Genomic DNA, 23,105 nt, shown 5'->3' with positions numbered 1-23,105 from the left:
GCCCAACCGGTGCTCTGGCCTTTCTGAGCCTGTGAAGGGGCAATTGAACGAGTGCAGGAAATTTGGTTATAACTCTCCATGTTTCTGAATTGTTGCCTTCCTTGGATTATCAAAACCATCTGAAAGTGTTTGTTTTAGTGAATTCTTAATATAAGTAATGCAGAAGAGTTGTCAGACAAAACCAGGAAATGTAACAGATGTTGTCTATGCCCCGTCAGTGTATGCTCCCCATATTCCTCTTGGCAGGAGGCTGTAGCAGAAACATCGGCAGCTGTTGCATGCAGACACATAGCAGTGCAGGACCATAGAGCACCACAGAAACCCAAAGGCAAATGGCTCCAGCAGAGGAGAAACTGAAACTGAGTTGACTGGTCTTGCTGTCTAGGTCATGCTGCTTTAAACCTTTAGGAAGCAGCATTTCTGGGGGCAGGGAAGAAACATAAATGACACGTTTAGAAGCAGTGCCTGAGCATCATGACTTTGGTTCATCAAGTCAGCCTTTCTGTGCTCCTGCTCTTTGTGTTCGTGCTGATGTATGTTGGGTTTTAAACCTTTACTGTAATTCAGATGTATTTCTAAACTGTATTTAATGATGTATATGTCAATGACATTTCTTTGCTTTTGTTATTTCCCTTAGAAACATCTTGGCATTTAGTACTTCATAAGACAGTAACAGAACTACTAACTCACATGAAGATCTTAGGATCTAACTCACATGAAGATCTTAGGCTGAGATATCTAAGATGTAGCTGTAACTGTAAAATCTGCAGGTTTTCCAGGACTTTTGGGCTGATGTTTACAGCTGAAAGTGTAAAGGGCAGGTAAAAGTATGTGAGAGAGAAAGCATACAGAGAAATGGCAGTGTGTCAGATGACATTGATTAAAAAAATATATTCCTCCCTTTATTTTATTAGTTGTGTTGTGGGTTTGCTATCATCTTATTCTACAGCCATTAGGAGCAAGATTTCCCTGGATGGGAAGTGGGAAATAGTGATACCTGTATTAAAGTTAATACAGGTATCGCTAATTGCTGCCCATGTGTTTCTACATATTTTGGAATTCGCCTCTTGTGATGAGGTTAGTTTGTTAATCTGGTAAACTGGGTCTGTAGTGTGTTCATGCAAGGATAAATGGAGTGCATAGCTGTGAAGTTACAAGTCTAATCCTTGTGGATTTACAGGTCGGTTGCAGTATCAGGTGTGTAATATGTAATGTCTGTGGTGGTCAATATATTGAACTTTGAAAATCCGTTTATTAAGTACCCCTCAAGTATTTTCTGTGACATCTTCAACTGGTAGCAAGCTGAAGCATAGAAATTGTGCCTGCATGTTGTTCCCTGATACAGTCAAGCTTCTTGCTATGCTGTGAGCCTAATTTACCTCTTGTGTTGCTTCTTTGTTTTGTCTTCTGCTTGATTCCTGATGTACGGAGGAGAAAAGCCATCTGAGTCTGGCCTACACGCTGAAATTTCGCACATTGAAAGGATTGGTTTTGTCTTTTCTACTCCACTGTTTCCCTATGCATTAAATAAATTTTAACACTATCCTTCCCTCAACAGTAAAGCATGCAAGTAGGAAAGGAATCCATCCATCCTGATGGACTGCATTATTGATAAACTTATTTGTCTCAGGATTATCTCTGTTTTGCCCACTTTTATCCATCTTCTAAACCATATGGATGTTGCAGTCCTGGACCTTCTGTAAGACGCTCTTCCTCTGTATGATGCAGTCTGGCTTTTCTGCCTTGCTTTAAGTGGATTACTTCTTTTGCAAGTCTTCTGACATTCTGGCATTGTTCATCAATTGTCCTCAGTTCGACTTTTAGCAAAGCCACAGATTCAAACATTGTTGGTTTTTAAATCTTTTTGTGGAGTGAAAAGCCTTTGTTACACTCAGAGAATAAAAAGTTTCTAAAGTGCCATGGAAGGAAGTCTTTAATCTGCATGTTGTGTCAGGTGAGCAAGATTTTTTCTGAGGATGTCAAGTGAGGCAAGAATAGAAACCCATTTCAATAGGCTTATATCCTAAGTACTCAGCTCAGTAGCTTAAGAGTTGGGAGAGGGATTATGTCACATTTAACCCTTTGTTATTCCCTGTTGCTTTCTCACACTGATACCTAGGATCCAGCTTTATCAGTAAATAGGGGGGCTTTTTCAAAAATTTTATTTTTCTCTGTTTACATGATCATTTTCTTAAGAGGCCTGAAGGATGGATTGATAGTGCCAGCTAAAATGATTTAAATTAACCTTCTCTGGGTGCTTTGGACTGCAAATCTAATTTTAACTTGAGCATTGAAATAGTTCTTCTATCCTGGTGGTATAAATCACTGGCATTTCTCTGCACTCTAATAAAAACAAATGCACATTCAAAGTCCTGCTTGTGCAGAATTCTAACTCTGAACTGTGAAACTACTATCTTGGGCAGCGCTGCAACAGGAGTTACATTTCACTCTTTTTCTCCCTTCCCTTTGTCCCCAGGTTGATAACACATAAATGGTTAATGCAGAATCTAGGATGTCCTTGCAGAATTAATGTTTGAATTTTAAAGGAGTGCTTTTTGCTGCCTAGCACACAGAGTACCAGCTAATGGGATTTTGTTGCATGTACAACCTGGAAGACTGCAAGGAATCCTCATTAGTGCTGCAAGAGGAAAAAAAAGGAGGAGCTAACCAACTGGAATACTTCTGATTTATTGCAAAAGTTTACCTTAACTCTGTCTCCTTATAACTGGGAGCCTTAAAGGAGCCTAAATGTCTCCTCCCTTGTGAGGTGCAGCGATGTCATTCTCCCCATTTAAGATGTTATGGAAATTAATATGGAAATTAACTGAGAAATTGTTTACTGATTTATTTAAGAAATTCAGAGAAGCATGTGGTAGAGCAGGTAATTTTAAGCTCACATTTCTCAGGTCTCATACTGGCCCATGCTAGATCTTGCTCTATCTGAAAAAAGGATTAGGATCTTTAGAACAATACTTATGGGTTCTTGCCTTCTGTGTAGCAGGTGCCTAATGTATGGATATATACTTCTTAGCATTTTGCCAGAGAAGTTGCTCCTGCTCCGATGACAATTAGTTTGCAGTCATTTCACTAAATTACTCCTGGAAGATGCCTTAGGAGAATGGAAGGCTATTGCAGAAGCATTTGAATAAATAGCAGAATGTGACAAGAGTGTATGTAGCATTACTGCTGCTGTTGATCCTTAGCACAGATCCAGTTTGTTTTTTCTTTGGAATTAATCAGTGGTTAAAAACTGAGTCCAGCCCAATATAAGAGCTCTGGGCATAGGTGGTGAAATAAACAACTTCTAATTGAGAGTGAATCATCTCTAGAATTAACTACTCTAAAGCTTTTTCAAACTGTGAAAGGAGTAGGAAGCACTTAATGAATGTGTTTTTAAACGGGCAATTTATGTTCAGCTCATCAAGCTAGAAGCATATTAGGCTTGTTGTACAGATCACAGATGGCAAGAGCAACTGTATATTGTACTTAAAACTTAATGAAGATTAAGAGGTTGTGGTAATATAAATGACAGATTTTTGTGTTTGGAGTTTAATGAATGCATTTCAAAAGGAATGAGGAAGTGACTTAGTGCTTTTTAAAAAATAATCTTTACCTGCTTTTATCTCTGTCAGTTTTCGAGCAACCTCACTGTTCCTGGTTTCTGTGTACAGCATTTGTTCTGTACAGTGTAGCTGCCTGGCTTGTGTCCTCGGCAAGTATGTTCTGTGGGGTTGTGTCATTTGCAAAGACATTCCTAAATGGGTTGTGAGATGGAAAGTTGCAGCTAACATAGGCTGAAAAGAAGAAGAAGAAGAAAGCACTTTTTTAAAAAAACTTTTTTTTTTTTTTCCTACAGCTGTAACGTGTCATCTAAATCCCTTGACTGGATAGGGCAGAACCACAGCTTTAGGATTAGTGCGTATGATGGATTTAGGATTTGAAAGCAAACATGTGTGGCTGTCTTTCCATCGTATCTCATTTTTACTGTCTAGAGAGAAATGTTCTTTCTTTTGTCAGGCATGTCCGTTAAAACACTGAGGAGAACCTTCTGAGAAAGATGAAGACTGGTACAATGACATTTTGAAGAGCTGTATGAGAAGAAAATGTGATTATTCTTTTTTTTTTCAGACCTGGAAAGAGACTGAAGAGCTTAAGCACCTGGACAGATTCACAGTGAAAGGCAAGGGTGGCTCAGGAGGGCGCAGAGGGGAATGGATTGTACTATTAACTTTACACTTATTTACTGCAATGGATGTGGTTGGTTGGTTTTGAAGAGCAAGTAGAGCCCTCAGCAAGAGAGGAACTCACAAATCTGTTAGTTACTAAATATATAAAGGGGGTAGCTCTATGTAGGAATTGCTGTCGGAAGGAGGAAGCGGCATGGAAAAGCCAACAACTGAATTGCTGTAATGTCTCGGTGGGTGCTTAGCTGCTGGTAAAGTAGCAAAGGAAAGAGAGTATCATCGGGAGGCCTTTCTGGCCAGAAATGGGTTCATCTACGTGCCATTTTGCCTCATGGCCCTGTCCATGTCCATCATGTGGCTTCTTTAAAATGTTGAACTGAAACCCAGTCAAGCCTCAAAAATTGTCACATAGGTACGTCACATAGAATAAAAAGGATTTTGTTGGGATTGTAATTTTCTAATTCTGGACGGGAAGGAGGCCTGAATTTACTGTGAAACTGCTCTGTAACAACCTGAGAAATACCACTGGATTTTGGAAATCACAGATTACCTTTTTGTTCTCCTGATAATACTTTGATGCTATTACATTGAAAATGTGTACCACAGGATTTTGATACCTACTCAGGCTGTCAGTGCTCATATTCCATGCTGAAGCTGCCCTTTGTCTCAGATATGGATGCCTCAAAACCTCTGTTGCTTCAAAATAAGTTCTCAGTGGCCCGTCTGGCTGAAGATTTTTTCTGGGTTGGTGGCAGCATCGTAGCTTCTCCGAGATGGAAAATCGGCCATATTGGTAAGATGCAGGGTGAATACCTGCCACTTAATTGAACAACATGGTATCATCGTGAAAGCTTTCATGTTTAAATCTTTAGTGGCAACTTTATCTAGCAGTAGTGTGGGGGAGCAGAAAAGAAGGAAGAACTTGAGACACAGCTCAAGTCCTATGTTTTTTTGCTTGGTTGGTAGAATAATTCTTTTAGTCTTCAACAATCGCTCAGTTATAATTCCATTACTGATTTCTCTACATTCTTCTAGAATGGCAAAGTTTTACATTCTGTAATGTACAGACCCTTTGAAATTTTCTATGACATGGATAGAATCTGTCTCCCTCTGCATACCCACAGTAAGATAGGTTTGCTATCTGCCGGTTTGTACACCTCTCTTAACACTGGCTTTTCATGCAATATCTGTAGTTTTCAGAAAAGCCTTTGAAATGAGCATTTAGAAGCATCTCTGTTATCTTCTTCCATAGTAGGTCACTGGACTCTTGGGAGGTGGTTTTCTGAATACTGATATATACCATGACAAAATTCTTAAGCTTCACTAGCTGTCTGAGGAGGGTCCCTTTTTGCCTCATAGCAGCCTTTCTTTTAAATAGGTGATAAAACCAGCAATCCTTGTGGGAAATGGCTAGAGAAATTAGGCGTTTCCTGGTCTAGTAAATGCATTTTAATAGCAGCTGTCTTGAGCCATTCATGTCCAGTAAGGAAATCTGCAGTGGCCTTGACCAGAACAACCTGTTGCTTTGGAACCACTTTTTTTGTCATACTCGTCTGTGAGCTTTACCAATCAAAGGTACATTTTTTTTTAACAGGCAGGCTGAGGTATAGATAGCTTAGAAACTAATGGGAGCTTTCGCAGAGGCCCAGAAATACCATCCTACTCTGCTTCTGCATTTCCCTGGATCCAGATGGCTGATTGAGTCTCAACTAGAGATGGAGAGCTGACAGACTGGCCTCGAATTAAGCACCCTAATTTCCACAGGATTAAGAGCATCTCTTTTCCCATTAACATCTCATTTATTAGGGGCTGTGCTCTTTAAGGATGGATTTAGTCTTGCATTATCTCTTGTACGCAGCAAACACGGTCCCAAACATTGCTGGCAGAATTATACAGAAATTTTCTTTTTCAAAGATGCTATAGGATTTTTTTTTGCCAATTAATAGAGTAGTAGAGAGTCCAGAAATTTAGTGAGGCTGGAGTCAATGAGAGCAAAATAGGGGGAGCAAATTCTTGCACTAATAATAAAACGGTTGGTTTAAAAGGTGAGAAGGACCTGCTCACAAGGCTGTAGGAATGCAAAGTGAAACAAATGAAGATTAATGAGTTGGATGTGGTCTGTTTTTTAGTTGGATCCTGGCATAATGATACAAATCAGCCGGCTGTACCTGATCTATGAATATTGTAGACAGAAAACACCTTGGGTTAACTCTTGATCATGCCACTAACTGCATGGCAATGTCTCCTTTTCTGTTTTTTGTGGGGTTTGGTTCTGTTTGTTTGGGTTTTGGTTGGTTGTGGTTTTTTATTTGGTTTGAGGTTTTCTCGCTGTGTGAAGTAAAATCCACCCAGTAAGAACAGTCCAGTTTCTGTGTAAGAGGAAACTGAATCAGAATCTCCCTCGATGAGTTCATATACTTTAAATATGTAATAACGAAGAAAAAATAAATATACAATAAGTAAAGTTTGAAGACTATAAATAAATAAATAAATAAAGGCGGTTTGCCTCTGTTATGAACCACAGGATACTAAAATCTCTATGTAACAGAAGTTATTTTTAATAGCGATTCATTTGATTCATAAGGCAGTGTGTCAGGTAGGAATTACTACTAATGTATTCCATTAGCATAAGTGCCTGTATAAGGAGCAAACCCAGGCTGCTGTAGCCAACAGTTAATGTTAAAGCTTCAGTGATAAGACCATTACTTGAGCGAGTATCTTCAGGGTCAGAAGTGACAATCTGGTGACCTCTATTATGAGAGTGGTGTGATGAACTGTCGTGGAGATTCCTCAAGCTCGCAGAAATCAATTGTACAGTTCATATGCAGAATTTTTCAAAATACCTTCTGATTTCAAGACTTTTCAGCTGAACAGAATTCCCAGCGCACTGTACCGGATATATTTTATATATATTATGTATTTTATATGCTTTTATATTATTATACTGATTTTAAAAAAGATTTCATGCCTCCTGTCTAAACTGAAACTGATATTCTTAGCAGGAATAGTTGGAGCCAGTCAGTTCTTTGCTTTAGCTATTGATGAGCCAGTTATAGCTGCAAAACCATTTCCAGTGAGACTTTTAACAAAACCTGGAAATTATTACCTCTTCAATGGATTTGCAGTGCTGAATGTATGACAAGTGTGGGAGTCTTGTTTGCATGTGGGAAAGCTGTTTTGGTTTGATAATATTTCAAGGTAACAGCTTGCCCTTATAATAGTGCGCATGTACTGGAGGGGTTTCTCTAGGCTTACAAACATGTTGCATCTTCTGGAGGCCCTGAAGAGAAATAAGCCTCTGAAATCTATTTTCCTCTCCTTATAGTATTTAGAAGAGCGGTTGTTTTGAAGCATACAATCAGGATGCGTTTTGTCAGAGTCTGTTAACGGGGCAGAACTGCTGAGTGGTGTGATGCTTGCCTCCTGACTTTTCTAAAGAGACTGGCTAGGGCCAAAGCTGTATGACATAACCTGGAGCCATACTGAACTTTGGATGTGAATCTTTTGACAAAGCTGATCCATGTACAAAAATACTCAGTGACTCAATCCTTCTAACTTCTTTTCATCCTCACATGCTAAAACACTCCCACTCCTTCACACATTTACATCAAACTCAGAAACTCCTAAAAGACAACAATGCTACTGAACCATAAATAATTAAGTAACAGTCTTTAGAACATCTTTCTAACAATAAGCAAAAAAAAAAAATTAATCAGAACAAATTGTAGGGAATTGATTTGTGTAGTTTTGTTATTTATTGTTAAAACTCTCGATAGTAACTATAAACGTTACTATGAGCTATGAAAAATCACTTTGAGGCTTCTCACTGCATCAGTCTAGTGTCACTTTGTAAGAACACAAGAATGGAACTAAGTGTTCTGTGTTTCTTTCCTGCTCTGCTGTGACATTGCTTTTTGCCGCAGTACAGAGATCCTTCTTCTTTCCATGACTGTATTTTGTTCCGATGCAAATTGAGGCAACTCATTAGATCAAAAGAGTACTGAACTTCAACTGAATTCTGCAAAAAGGTACTATTGAAGTGCAAAATATTATTTCACCAAGAAGAAAACTTGAGCCTTAATTAAGATAGTTAGGAGCCATTTCTTCGGAGAAATGATTTATTGCAAGACTGAGGGGTTTTATTTGAAGTATAGAAATGAATCCTTAAAGAAAGCATCTGAACAATGGTAAGGAGAAGCAGTTATACTTGTCTTCTCATCAGTGTGCCATTCTCATTTACATGCTGTGAAAGACTTCAGAAAAATGATTTTTTTGTTTGCTCTAAGTACCACTACGGTTCATTTTTTCCCCCTGCAAACCTTTCTGCCAGTCTGTCTAGTGCTCTGAACTTTCAGTCACGCAGACAGGTACGGGCGCATGCTTCAGTGCACATGCGTATGGAGAGATGTGGAAGTTTCCCCTCTCGATCTTGGTCTCCTGGTCTTTGTCTAGCTAGCCCTAGCTAACACCTCTGCACGACCTTAAGGATCTTCCTTCCCATCATGTTGGTAGGATCCAGAAAGGCTGCTGCTGTTCTCCTGGCACAAGAATGAAGGCGTTTCTTGTGCTTTCCTTTGCTCGTGTCACCAAACCCCAAGAGATAATGACAGATACTTAGAAGAAGTTTTTGGTATGGTCTGACCATTCAAATTAACAGGTACACTGGATAGAATTGAACTCAGGTTTGTGTCTGTAAACCTTAGTTGCAGTCGTGTTGAATCACCGAAGAATAGTCCAGTGTCCAGATGAGCTGGAACTGGCAGCAGGGCGGCTGCTGAGGTACTGTGTACTCTGGGTAGGTTTGCGTGAGCAATCCTGCAGAAATGAACGGTGGCGTTAAAAAAAGCAATCCAAGGATGCTTATTAAGTTTCAACAGCCAAGAAGTATATTCTTATTTCACATAAAAGCAAAGTACATGGGCGTTGCATAAAGTGCACTTTCATTTTGGTGCTTCTTTATTGTTTTCTGCTTTGTAGGAGGTGCAGTCTTTGCTACTTCTTCCCATTTCTGCTCTTCTCATTTTTTCAAATAAAATTATTTACTGCAGTAGCTTCTAAAGAGGAAGTTGGAAATTTCATGTGATTTTAACTCTGTGATTAGTGGTAATAGAAAATTTTTTTTCAGCTATTTTGACCAACAGATTTTTTTTCCAAAAAAACTCTGAACCCTGTGAAATTAAAATAAGTTCAAGCTTTCCATAATTATTATCTCACAGTAAATTTGAGAAGAATTTATCTTTCTTCTGAATTGGAATGGAAGCAGATATTGAAAAGATTGCAGTGTCCGGGAAATAGTCGAACCGAGTTTGAATCTGCTTTGGATCTGATGATGTAGTGAACTCCAGTAATGCTTTTGAGTTGTAGCATGGCATTTGCTTTTATGACTAATACCTTCTGACCACATTGATTTCATCTAAGGGCATCTGTGATTGAAGCCAAGGGATCAGCTTTCAGAAATAAAATGTTACCTGAAGGATTATCCTGTTCTTAATTTAACACCTTCTCTCTGTAAATATTTTATTAATATAAACATACAGAATTTTGGCTTCAGATTTAAACTTTCTTTTATTATTAGTGAACTGCTTTCAGATTAATCTATTTTCTTGAACCTTTTTTGTTTTCCTGAGTAAATTAATTGAATTTGTCTGAATATGAGCTCTAAAACACAGGAATGTCCATGGTTTTTTTCCATTTCTTTTTACTCTGCCTTGCTTCTCTTGGATGTTTTTACTTTTGCCTGAGAGGTAGACTTGAATCACCCCAAAGGATTGTGTTGGGTTTGATGCATTTTGGAGTACATGAAATGAGTGTTTTAGTTTGGACAGTGTTTCATCTGCGATCTGTATGCACAGATTGATAAAAGAGGAGCCTGACCTCAGAATTTTCTTGTATTTACTTATAAATCTGAACTCATAAAAATATGTGTTATATGTGTTAGTTTATATTGTTCCATCCAGAATCTGAGTAGTAATTTACACTTCTTATCTCTAGGTCTGAAGAAAAATACATAAATCCATTGGACATGGTTATAGTTTTAATTTTACTTAAACAGACCAGGCAGAAAAGGCACAGGAAAATTAAGTCACAGGCTATGCTCTGTCATTATGGGAAATAAATGGGAGACCTGGCAGAAAATACGAGCGTCTGCGTTCAGTCCTGGGACACAGCCAGTTGCTAACAGTTTGCATTAATGTTGTCAAGCTTTGTTCCTTGCAGCAGCCGGATTTCAAAAGCATGCCGCTGATCCAGGCAGGCACAGGCATGGCCCCAGCCTTGCTCCCAGGGGCTTCGCCTGGCAGAGCCTCAGCTGAGCAGCAGTTCCCAAGGGAAGGGGGAGAGCCCTGCGGAGACGGAGCAGAGCTCTTTGAGGGAGCTTCTTCCAAGACTTGTTCTTTGAAGGCCACTGGCTGCACTGTCTGTAATGCTGCCAAATCCCAGGAGGGGAACGTGTTTTAAGGGCCCAGAGACAACATACAACATAGGTGAAAGGCCTCCTCCTAGGAGAACGTGGGTTTAATTGATCTGGAAGAAGAAAAATCTGTTAGGTTTGTGCTACATAAGCAATTTTGTAGCATCAGTAGCTGAATCCATAGAACCAATGGGAGGAAAAGGTGATACTCCATCTCAGCTTTCTAGAATTGCTATTTCCAGAGTTTACTGTTTTCTTTGGCCTGGATGGCAAGTAAAAGTGTGATGCAAACAGCAGACTGTGCAATGCCTCTGTGATGAAAATGGGTACCCTTGTTTCTGGACAGAAGTAAATGCTTGGGCTCCAAAGCTTTTTTTGTGGTTTGCAGAAGTCCTAGTGTTGTTCTGTCACTCTAAAAATGTCATATTTTTACTAAAGGAGCTTCAAAATAACATTGCTAATAAATTCAGCTTAGCTTTGCCTCAGACTTTCTCTTGTGAAAGATCAAACATTTCCTTTGCAAATCTGGTTTCCTTTTGTAGGCATATTGTGATACCTTGGTATTTGGTATTAACAAGCAAGTTAACGATATTGTCTGATTTCCCTTGTGCTTATTCTAGAAACTGATACTTGAAAGTAGCTTGATTTAGAGTGTGATCAGGAAGTGAATATTATTAGTTCAGCTAAATCCCCCCAAATAAGTGTGCTGCTAGTAGTTCTATTGTAGTCTGCTTATTAGTGTGCTTTTAATGTGCTTTGTGTTACATCAGTCTGTGGGTATCAGCAAACAGTGGCTAAATGTTTATGAATTAGGACTGAACGCTAATATATAATTATATAGATCCACTAGACATTTTAGGTCCTAATCTTGTAACTGCTTTAATAGGGAGAGGTGTGAGTTTGCTTACTAGGGTTGTTCACATGCTGGGAGCAGCTTATCTGGGTAAGTATTTGTAGAACTGAGCTGAACTTACAGTGGCTATGAGAAAATTACAGGTCTTCCATAGCACCAGGTTATGGGCTACAAATCCAACTTAACAAAGTTAACAAATGCTTAACAAAGCTTTCAATCTTTTTTTCTCACTCAGTCATAAAGAACTATATTTAACTGATATTTTGGATCCACTTTAATGCAAATGTGTAGATTTACTCATATGTTATAGGACAGAAAAAAAAAAACCAAAACGGATCGTTTTTTATTCATACTTATCCTTGTAGTGTCTGGGTACCTTACACAAAACATTAATTAGTGCAAATAATACCTGCTCAGTATTGTTCTTTCAGCTTCTTCCCAAGAAGAAAATTTTGGAATCTTTTTAAGTGCTGCAGAATACAATTTATATTAGAGAAGGCAAATCAAAACCCTTCCTACTTGTTAGGATTTGTATTTGGTTATATGTTTTCCTGACTGGTGTAGCAGAAAATGACTCTGCTGTTGGCCCTAACTGTAGATCTCTTTGTAAGAATGTAGCCTTTGAAGCTGGCTTCATCTTTGCAGTCACACATTGGATTCTAATCACCTTCTTGCTTTTAATTTTATGGTTTTAACTCTTAGGTCGTTTGTACATAAAAGCCTTTGAATTATTTTTGGAGTTCTAGAATACTTTTGATGACCAAGTTGGGTAATTAATTTTATTTTTTTTTTAAGTTGGACTCTGTATAGACAGTATTTGAGCTAAAGTGCTATATGGGAAGCGGTGATAGTACTGACAGGAACTCCAGGATTTACAGGGGAGTGTGAAAAAAACTTGGTGAAGTTAGGCCACAACGTTACTGTATGTTTAAGAGGCAAAGTCACGCATAATAACTTTACTGACATGGATGGAACTGTGCTAGGTTTTGCTGGCCAAGTATCTGAATTTCCAGGTGAAATTTCATGCTGTGTCCAGCGCAAATTTTGCATGTTGTAGAAGCTCAAGTTAAGCATTCGAGATGGTCTTAAGAAGGGTATATACCTGGCGCCAATTCTAACGTATGTATCTTTCATACCTATTCATGTGGGAATGAAAACTTTCACGTTTACAGGTAAGTCCACAGTTGCCAAGAATCTTTCTGACTTTTTGATCATATAACCCAATCTCTTATATTAGACAGTATAGGAAATCCTGTCCTTTGACTTGAACTGTTAATTTGGCAGCTCCTTGGTATGTTTTCTTCCTGTGAAGGCAATTTTAAAGGGAGCAAAGTCTGACTTACTGATATCACTTTATTTCTCTCTTCAGTGGAAAGATGTATGAGTTCCATGCAAACTGGTACCCAAATGATCAAACTCCGTGGCAGCTCCAAAGGGTTGGTCCGCTTCTATTACTTGGATGAGCACAAGTCATGTATTCGCTGGAGACCCTCTCGAAAGAATGAGAAAGCCAAAAGTGAGTGTAAACCACAGAACCTTTCTTCTAATTCCTCCTAGGGTATTGCCCTCTTAAAACAAACAAGCGTGAAGAATTTGACTAATTCACAGGTGGTCAAGAAGAATGTTGTACTTGAATTTAAAGGACAGTAAATGATTTTGTGGTTAATACTTTATGAAGATGAAGTTGCTGTTGTTAGCTATGCCGGTTGCAGTGGTGTAGTACGTTGTAAATAAACCTGTGTGAACTGGGGACCTTGCAATGTGAGTTTTCAGCCCTTTCTCTTCAGGTTTTGTCTACCAGGATAAATGCATCCTGTCTGGCTTAGGGCATTGCACAAAGTCGTTAATGAACTACATGCTTTTGTCATTCTAGTTTCTATCGACTCTATTCAGGAGGTTTGTGAGGGGAAGCAATCAGAGATCTTTCAGCGCTATGCCGATGGCAGTTTTGATCCCAACTGCTGCTTCAGCATCTACTATGGGGACCATATGGAATCTCTTGACTTGGTATCTTCCAGTGGAGAGGAAGCACGCACCTGGATCACAGGGCTAAAATATCTGATGGCAGGGATCAGTGATGAAGACAGCCTCTCAAAACGCCAAAGGACCAGAGACCAATATCCTTTTTATAATATCTGAGAATATTTCCTGGTGGTGGAGAGCTATCAGTAGCATAGGGATTCCTTTAAGTATTTGTTTTTCTAAAAGTAAGCACTAGCCTCAAAGCTTCAAAGTGTTTCCCATTGTATTGCCTGTTTCCAGAGACAGGGGAGTCCTTGGAGAGGATTGTTCTGGGCAGGATTTGGAGATGAATGACCAGAGTGGACTGAAAAACGTAGAATCACAGAATGGTTTGATTTGGAAGGGACCTTAAAGGTCATCTAGTTCCAGCCCTCTTGCCATGGGCAGGGATACCTTCCACTAGACCAGGTCACTCAAAGCCCCATCCAACCTGGCCTTGAACTCCAGGGACTCCCCATCCAGGGGTGGGGCACCCACAGCTGCTCTGGGCAACCTGTGCCAGTGCCTCACCACCCTCACAGGGAAGAATTTCTTAACATCTGGTCTAAATCTATCCTCTTTTGGTTTAAAGCCATTCCCCCTTGTCCTATCACTATATGCCCTTGTAAAAAGTCCCTCTCCTTGTCAGCCCCTTTAGGCACTGGAAGGCTGCTCTAAGGTCCTCCTGGAGCCTTCTCTTCTGCAGGCTGAACAGCCCCAGTTCTTCCAGCCTGTCTTCACAGGAGAGGTGCTCCAGCCCTGTGGTCATCTTCATGGCCCTCCTCTGGACTTGCTCCAACAGGTCCATGTCTTTCTTACATTGGGAGGCTCAGAGATGAACACAGCGCTCCAGGTAGGGTCTCATGAGAGTGGAACAGATGGAGGGAATCGCCTCTCTCAACCTGCTGGTCACACTATTTTTGATGCAGCCCAGGGTACGGTTGGCTTTCTGGGCTGCAAGTGCACATTGCCTGATCTCGTTGAGCTTCTCATCAACCAGCGCCCCCCAGGCCTTCTCCTCAGGGCTGCTCTCAATCAGTTCTCCACCCAGCCTGTATCTGTGCTTGGGATTGCCCCAACCCACATGCAGGACCTTGCACTTGGTCTTGTTGAACTTCATGAGGTTCACAGGGGCCCACTCTCAAGCCTGTCAAGGTCTGTCTGTTGAGCAGCATCCCTTTCCTCCAGCACATCAACCGCACCACCCAGCTTGGTGTTGTCATCAAACTTGCTGAGGGTGCACGTGATGCCACTGTCTGTGTTACCAACAAAGACGTTAAATGGCACCAGCCCCAATACCAACATACAGGTTTATTTTTTTCATCTCTACTCCCTGTGTAAAGCTATTTCATTTGTTTATACAGGACAAAGTGTGATGCAACATTGCATTTCGCTCAGAAGTTCATTCTTCTGTGCTGCAGGACGGGTAAATAGTGTGTGTTACCTTTTGAGCAAAACAAGTCTAGAAACTGTTACTGAAGTAACATGAGTAGAGTTATCTGTTACCTTGAACTTTCTTCCCCAGTCTCATGTAAGTCTTTCCTAACATGAAAAAAATCATACATAACATTCAGTAATATCCCTTGATATTCTGTGCTGTTCCTTAACTCCTGTTCAATGTGGTTGAAGCAGACGTTTGATGAAGCAGATAAAAACGGTGATGGCAGTCTGAGTATCAGTGAAGTGCTCCAGCTAATGCACAAACTGAATGTGAACCTACCCCGACAAAAAGTCAAGCAGATGTTTAAGGTAAGAAATGAAAATGTATTTTTTTCTAAAAGAACAAGGATTGAGCTGCTGGACATTGAACATGAAACCTAATCGGAGAGATTGTAAATACTTCAGCAGCTGGTTTGTTTCCACTCTGCTGAGAGATACTACACGGTCCATTTGGTAAATTGAAAAGAGCTCCAGAAACACATCATAGAGAAATTGTTATTCATAGAAAAAGTCATTATACCAGGTACCTTCTGGTGTTACGTAACATGAAGACACACAGAACAAAATTTGCTTATTTGCTGTACTTGTTGATCTGAAGCTCAGCCATGCTTCCTCCTCTGATTATGTTCTCCCTAATAAATATTCCCTGGTAAAGTATTCAGTATCCTCCAATAACTGGTACTAATATAATATCCAATAGACAAACTTATGTGTCTGTCATGGGTTTTGCACTGCTACGAGCTATTTGTTTTGACATTGCACGCTACTGACCTTGTCCCAGTTTATTGAGCAACTGAACTGTGGGGATGTGTTACGTACTGGTAATCAAAAAAGTCTTTTCTATGAAGGACCTAAGCAGGAGTTGAATCAGTAGTTTTCAGCATAGTGAACTACTGTGACTTTTGCAATACACTGTCTCAGGGACATGGCAGCATGAATTTCCAGCAAGCTCTGGTATTTCAAGGAATGCTCTCTTGCAGAGGCTGTGAGAGACTGTTTTAGAGAAAACTAAATACTGGGATTTCAGTAGCACTGACAGGGATCAAATACCTGTCCACTACTGGCTTTCTAGACAGTCTAAATCTGTCCAAGGCGTTGTGTGTAGCTGAATACCTAAGTTTTGCCTGACTTAAGGTACAGAAATGTTCTGTGCCCAATTTCAGAAACCTGAAGTGGGATAAATGAATTGCCTAAGGTCACACAAAGTTCTGCGGCAAGGAAAAGTAATTCTGTTCTCTGGTGCTTGAAGACTGAGCCATCTTTTATTCTATGTATTTAGTGAGGTTGTACAACTCCTGGGCAGTTAGCAACCTTCAGTTGAAGACTGATTAAAGATTTCTTAAAGTTCATGTCTTCATTTTCCAAAGCTGTTCTTGTTTTGAGCCATTTTTCCTGGTTTGATGAAGTACTTATAGAATGAAACTGCCTGGACACATATTTTTTGCCTGTAGCTGTGTGGTTAGAAGACCACTTTGAAACAAATAGTTCTTTTGGTATTGCCAAAGCATAAACATTCCTCTCATTTTTAATCTTTCTTTCAGTGCATTAGGACAAGAACATTAGAAACCTTCAATCCTATGAAATAGAAACCTGAAATCATATCTGAGTCTTTGGAATCATTTTACTGAATCATGCTAGTGAACTGTTGCTCTCATTTTGACATGGTCTCTGCTAAGATGGAAAAATTAGGCTCTGTTTATCATTTAGAAGGGCTCTATGCTATTCTTCTGAAATTAGCATTCCCTAGACAATTACCTACTGGTATGAGAAGTTGATTCACATAGAGAGGGACGGTGAGAAGTGTAAACCCTAAGCTCCAAGGTTTAGAAGGTATTAAGAGCCTTTTGAATGAAAAGTACTTTCGCTGATGACAGCCACTAATTATAGAATTGTTCCATTGCTAGAGAATAGTAAAAAATAAAAAGAAGCAGTCAACTGAGGCTTTATGATAAAGTTTATAAATCTTGTGCAAATAATTTTTAGAATGTCAGCTCTTCTTTATTAAACTGCCATAAAGTTACATAGCTCATATAGTGAGTCTTACGTGCCGACCTCATGGAGACATGGTTTCCTGCACAGTACAGGTAGCTTTGTGTGGGACCAAGGAGAAGCTAAGGACAGTGGCAGGCAGCATGACTTTTGATAAGTCAAGTATTTTAACATGAAGCTGAACAACCGTTGGCTGTGTACAACTGAGTGATTTTCTAGTCAGTTTGGGCACAAAGCTGTCATTCTTATAACTTATTCCTGAGAAAAGGAAGGAAGGCAAAATAATCTCTTTCCTCGGTTAGAAACAAATGTAGCCGCTGCATTTTGCTGTGGTCAGTCTTTATAGACCCGCTTTATGGCCTCTTAACTATAGCCAAAAAGTGTTAGAGAATAATTTGGAAGAAGAGTGTAACTTGGAAATCTTACAACTAGTTTGAGGAAAAAATGTGCCTTGAAACCTTCCTTCTCTTCCATGGCTGTATGTACTTATTCTAATTCCTCTGGATTGAAAATATTTTTAACTTAAATCTCTTTCTGCCCTTTCTTTCATCCTGCTGACAGCTGATGCTGGAGCCTGACTGGTTGCATCTTATGTGCAATGTAAATTCTTTTGTGGGCCCAAAATGGTAAAATACGCTCAAATGGAGCATGGAAAGCAGGGTAACTCTGCAAAGCACAGCAACTCAAGGTTATGGGGAGGGAAGGAAAGGCTATTGGAGAGTTTCCAGTAATCAGCTGATACAGGTTATCCTAGGCTAATATTGTACCCATCATTTGGGTGGGTTGATCTTTAGAAGCAGAAAATCCTGCAAAAAAAAAAGAGTTTGCAGCTAGGGGGGAAATGTAAACAGAAGTTTAGAAATAGAATTGAAATACATGAGTGTTTTTTCTGTATGCTGCTTAGTAAAAGAGAAATAAAACGTTTACAGCACACAGATGCCCCAGGAAGCTGGGTGCTCATTTCTGTCGGGCTGCTCTTACAATGCCAGCCCTCGTTTTGATTACTATTTTCTGTTTCTGTTGCATAAAATTTATGTGGACCAGAATGAATTTTGGAAGTAGATTTGTCCATGCTGTAACACCATAGATATTTCCAAATAGAAAAAAGTAGTTTTAAGTGGAGTGAAACTCTAGTCACCAGGATTTTGCAGATACCCTCTCCTTTGTTGTTCGTTTGTGGAAGAAGAAAAAGTCAGTTTGTGTCTTTCACTTCTGCCAGTGATAAGTTATCCAGTTGGTGGATTAACACCTGTATGGTTCTGAGCCGAAACAATGTCACATGAGGCTATTGCATTAAACAGCAGTTTGTGCAAAACAGATATTTTCTGCCAACTGAAAGTTCTTTAAATTCCAAAAGTAGTGGCTATTGGGATGAGTGGTTCTATCTCTGCAAGAGTATCTGCTAGGTCCTGTTTGCTTCCATGCACAGAATGGTTACCTCTGAGCTGCAGGCTGTCCCTTAGGGGAGCACTGGAAGTGAGGACTTTTCAGCTATTTTAATTTTTCTGGTGCAATGTCTGGACAGAGTATATGTGTGCCTTTAGAAATATAATGTATATCTAGGTGCCTGAAAATCTCACATTGGGAGTAGCAGCTATTTGAGCTCCGCTTCATGTTTACTACAAAGTCATGCTAGTTTAGTGATTGCTAGATTTCCAATAATTTGTTTTGGGGACATATTCCAGGCTCAAAAGCCTTTGAGAATCATGCATGTAGGGCCAGAGAAAACCAAGGGGGGTTGCCCATTACTTTTTTTTTTCTTCCCCCCCCCCTTTTTTTTTTTGTTTTTTTGTTTCATAGCAGCAAACAATTAGGCTTACAAGTGTAGCTCAGTGAAGAACTTAATTGAAAAACTCATTAAAATTAGTAGATTAAAGTGATTCTCTTTCCAGGGTGAACCATTAGGTTTGATGCAAGTCAAATGGAAGGGACTGGGTAAAACTTCAGTGGGAAAAAAAATTCACTCTTATTGTATGCTGCATTCCAGATTTACTGCTTGTAATCAGTGACAACTACTATGTGTATTGTGCTTTAGAAATGCTACTAACAAAGAATAGGCTTGCTTCTTCCACATGCAATGCATAATTGAAACTGAGCTGGTCTCAACTGAAAATATAATTGCTCTTTGATAGCTTAAAATTAGACTATTAAGCAGGCTTGAAATGAAAAATCAAATCTCTTGGTTAATGAAATAGCTATAATACACCAAGTATTTTAAGATATAATAGGGTAGTTTATGTGTAGGTCTTGAAGAAAGTTACCTTGAATATTAGTTTCTAGTTAAAGAAGTAGGGAGTTGTTGAAAAAAAATCTTGGCATAGTTACAATGGGGAAAGCCATTCTTATTAGCTATATTTTGCTCACAAACGCATTCACATTTTCACCTGGGGCTCATTTCTAAAGAAGCTGCATCTATGACTTCATGACTCCTCATTCTTCCAGTCACTTCCTCCATCGGACTGTCAGCTTCGGTGTTGTAGCTGATACAGGCTCTGAAAGGGCTGAAGCATGAGGCTGGAAAAGAGACAAAATAGTGAGCTCCATCAAGATGAAAGAGTGTAGGGACCGAGTGCAGGGTGTACTTTGGGAATCAGGAAAGAGAAGGCTGTGCAAGTTCTTAAAAATCTCTGTGGGTTCTTTAGAATAAATTGCAGGATTATGGTGAGTTATGGCAGTAACGTTCTTGGGCAGATGACTGACGTGGTGTTGGCTTGCCAGGACAGAAGTGTTTTGTGAAGGCTGCTCAGTGCTGCTGTCCGTGGGGGGAGAGCTTGCTATCAGCATTTTGTTCATCAGATAGAAGTTGCACATATATGGCAGTATGTGGAGGAAATTCAGCGAAAAATATGAAGATCTGGTAAAAACATGGCCAGCTTACTTATTGTTTTGATTTTTTTGTGGCCTAAAGTGTGCTTGAACGTGTCTATAGTGAAGGTGAGCAAAGCAATATTTGGATAACTGCTTTATTGAGAACAAAGTAGGAACTGCTGGATAAGCCTTTTTTTTTTTTGGTAAAAATGTGCAAGTGTTGGCCCTGTTTGGGAAACATTGTAGCTTTCCTTTTTCATACTTTTCCCTGGCAAGAATTTCTCATTCATTTTTTCGTGCTTCTAGGCTTTTAGGAAACAAAGTAATTCCATAATCTCATTTCCAAATAGTTTTATCATTGGGTGGATCCCTTTGTGTTCAGACTCTCACAAGATCTGTTCGAAGAAATTCTGTCTCCGCTGTGTGCAAACAGTAAGTAGTATTGCTGATAGAACTGAGGGTGGTCTGGATCACAGGCTGGAGCACCTGACCCTCAAAAGTTAAGAACCAAGAAACATACAGGTCGTACGGGACAGATATACGAGAGAATATGGTAGCATTTACTGATGATTCTTTCTTTACTTGCAAAACAGTATTCTTGCAGATCTTACTAGTTTATGGCCATGGATTTAACAGTTATCCTCCCAAATCCCGGATATAAAATTAATTTCAAGATTACTTGGCTTCTAATGATCTCAAGAAAATATGAATGGGTAATTCTGCCAGACATATGCGTGTTCTGTTCTATGTTGCAGGGTAGACTGTCTTACTTCATTGCCATAGGTAGAAGAAATGCTTCAAGCAGAGTTCCCTGTGGAATAATAAAGACCTTAAAAGTTGTTTCTTGGCTCACACACCAGTGCATACATTTAAGAGGTTCAAAGGGGAAAGTTGTGCAGAGCATTCATGACAAGCATCAGCCTGATAAATCAGTCTTTTCTAGCAGGCTGTACAGTCAGTAGCCACGTCAGGCACTATCAACCTGCATTTAATTTCAGTGCTGCTTTATTCTCATGCAGGTGTTTGTTTTTATAAAGTTTGTTTAGGCTATTGCTGAGCAATTGGGTATCTCATTGCTTTATTGCTGTGTAATGCAGGAGGCTGACACGGATGATAACCAGGGCACATTGGGCTTTGATGAGTTCTGCGCATTCTATAAGATGATGTCAACACGGCGTGATTTGTACCTGCTAATGCTCACGTACAGCAACCACAAAGACTACCTAGATACAGATGACCTGAGACGCTTTCTGGAGATTGAACAGAAGGTAGGTCCAAGCCAGGAAAAGACTTCCAGTCTGCATGCCTTTGTTTGCCACTGGGGATGCATTGCCTTTTGAAAGGGGTGGGAAATTTGTTGTCATATGTATGAAAAATAGATGATTAGATGCCACGTGAATTTCATATTGTAGGCTGGCATGACTATTTGTGGAATCTTCTTGCTTTCACTACATCTTTTTTTCTGTGGGCTCTTTTGTTATGCCCCTAAATATAGTCTCTCTAGTTTCTTTCTTTTTTATGTGCTGTCTTAGGGCAATTCCATCAGTATCTGTATTTTCCCAGTATTCAGTACGCTGGTGAAAAAGGTGGTGTTTCTGTCTCTGCTTTTGACTTAGCACATAGTCCATAGTCCCTGATGAGACACTGAATTACTTGGTCACACTATCTCAGTTTGTAAAGTGGAATATTATGTCTGAAAAGCTGTTGAGAGGATTATTAATGTCTGAGAAAGTATTGTGAGGATGTATAGAAATATTTATTAAGTTGCTTCTTAGTGCTTTAACTCTGTTGCTGAAGTGGGTGTTAAAAGATTATTTTCCCATTTTGCTGACCTGAAACAGGTGAAGTATTTTTGTCTGTCAAGCCAGGTAATGTTTATATGCACTGTATAATAATATGGGGCAGGGGTGGTGGTGGCAGGAGTCAGAAGATAATGATGAGCATGATACTTAATGTTGCTTATGAATCTGAGACAAACAGCTCTTCAGAGAGGTTAATTTATAGCTTTATAAGCTTTGTCATACAGGTATTGAAGTGCACCTATACCTTGTGCTTATAGTTGTTTAGACCCATTCAGCAAAATACCAGCGAACTATGTGCTGAGTTGCGGTACATGCTATCCACTTGTGTTACTGGATTTAACAACGGGGCTAGCCTACATCAGTCACATTAGAAATTTTGTCCATCAGTCACTTGTGCACACTGAAGTTACAGAAGTCCACTTTCTGACAGTTCGTATGCGTTTTCATGAAAAAAGGAAACTAGTGTTGATATATTCTTATTGTCTAATGGTGAAGGAGAAAAGCTTTTTTATCTCTGCGTGTATGATGCACCATGTACATGCCCACTGCTCTGCCTCCTCTGTCACTGACTTGAACCTTTATGGCATTAGGACTCTTTGTAACCGAGCTGCCTGGAAGCCTAACACTTTTACTCGTATCCCAAATAGCTCTTGCTCAGAACAAGTTTGGGTGTTTCTGGTACACGGTAATTTGGCAGGCCAGAAAACAGCAAGGCATCGAGTATCTGTACTATGAGGACAGTTGCCTGGAGAGGTGGTGCAGCCTCCATCCTTGGAGATTTCAAGGACCAGAGTAGATAACACCCTAAGCTAACTGACGTGACCTTGTATGAGTAGGATTTTGGGCTGGATGACTTCCCGAGGTCCCTGAGTGATCCTATGATCTTTCATTTAGAGACTTGTGGAAGATTCTGAAGTGAGGGAAAATAGTTGGATAGCAAGATGCAGTCAATGCAGGAACAAATGCGTTGACTCATCTTTGCCTTTTTCCTCTCATGATCTCTTTTGAAGCTCCATGCCTGTAAGTCATACCTCTTCATCAGTTTCAAATGTTGTCTAAGAAATGAATGAACACAAAAAGCCACCTCTCTGGCAGTTGTCTTTTTAGTGGGGTATGTTTCCATTTCATTGGTCAATTGATCCTCCAGATGGTGAGAGGAAAATGAACACTTGCCACAGGACACAAATGAGCTCAGCTAATCACTGACATGGACAACTCATGCCTGTGGGGCTTCTCTCCCTTGCCTAGTGCTGCCCTTTCTCATACAGTATGCAGGGAAAACAAATGTTCGTTCTGTGCATTTGAAGCTGTACCAGAAAAACCTTCTGTTGCTCCAGAGCTTTATCTTTTGAACCTAGCAAACCTATAATGTATGGGAAAATAAAGGGATAGGGTTTTTTTCTTTCCTTCTATTTTACTTTTATGTATTAGGTTTTAAATTACACCCAGAAAAGGCATTGATCTGGTAGCAGATATGCTGGTGGTTTCATTTCCCTCCAGAGCAAAGATTCCATGTTGCCAAAACAGTCGTCAGCATGGTTTGCTTTACTGGCAGTCCCCAGTGGTGGTGACAAGGGCTGTATTTTCGTCTGTCGTGTGCAGCATCTAATGGAAAGGAT

The 23,105-nt window shown here is 39.8% G+C and overlaps 1 protein-coding gene across 1 annotated transcript in view; it reads left to right on the top strand.

The window, feature by feature from the left end:
* The window catches only part of PLCH2 (phospholipase C eta 2), a 121,804-nt gene that overhangs the window by 62,935 nt on the left and 35,764 nt on the right, over positions 1 to 23,105 (top strand). Inside the window, exons 8-11 of the mRNA XM_055703797.1 lie at positions 12,816 to 12,962; positions 13,320 to 13,563; positions 15,067 to 15,196; positions 20,782 to 20,952. Of these exons, the coding sequence (XP_055559772.1) occupies positions 12,816 to 12,962; positions 13,320 to 13,563; positions 15,067 to 15,196; positions 20,782 to 20,952 (692 nt within the window). The remainder of the gene's footprint in view (positions 1 to 12,815; positions 12,963 to 13,319; positions 13,564 to 15,066; positions 15,197 to 20,781; positions 20,953 to 23,105) is intronic.

This window comes from Falco cherrug, chromosome 3 (assembly GCF_023634085.1).
Source record: "Falco cherrug isolate bFalChe1 chromosome 3, bFalChe1.pri, whole genome shotgun sequence".
In the NCBI taxonomy this organism is placed as follows: domain Eukaryota; kingdom Metazoa; phylum Chordata; class Aves; order Falconiformes; family Falconidae; genus Falco; species Falco cherrug.
The sequence above is the reverse complement of the archived record's forward strand: the minus strand, read 5'-3'. Positions and strand labels throughout refer to the sequence as shown.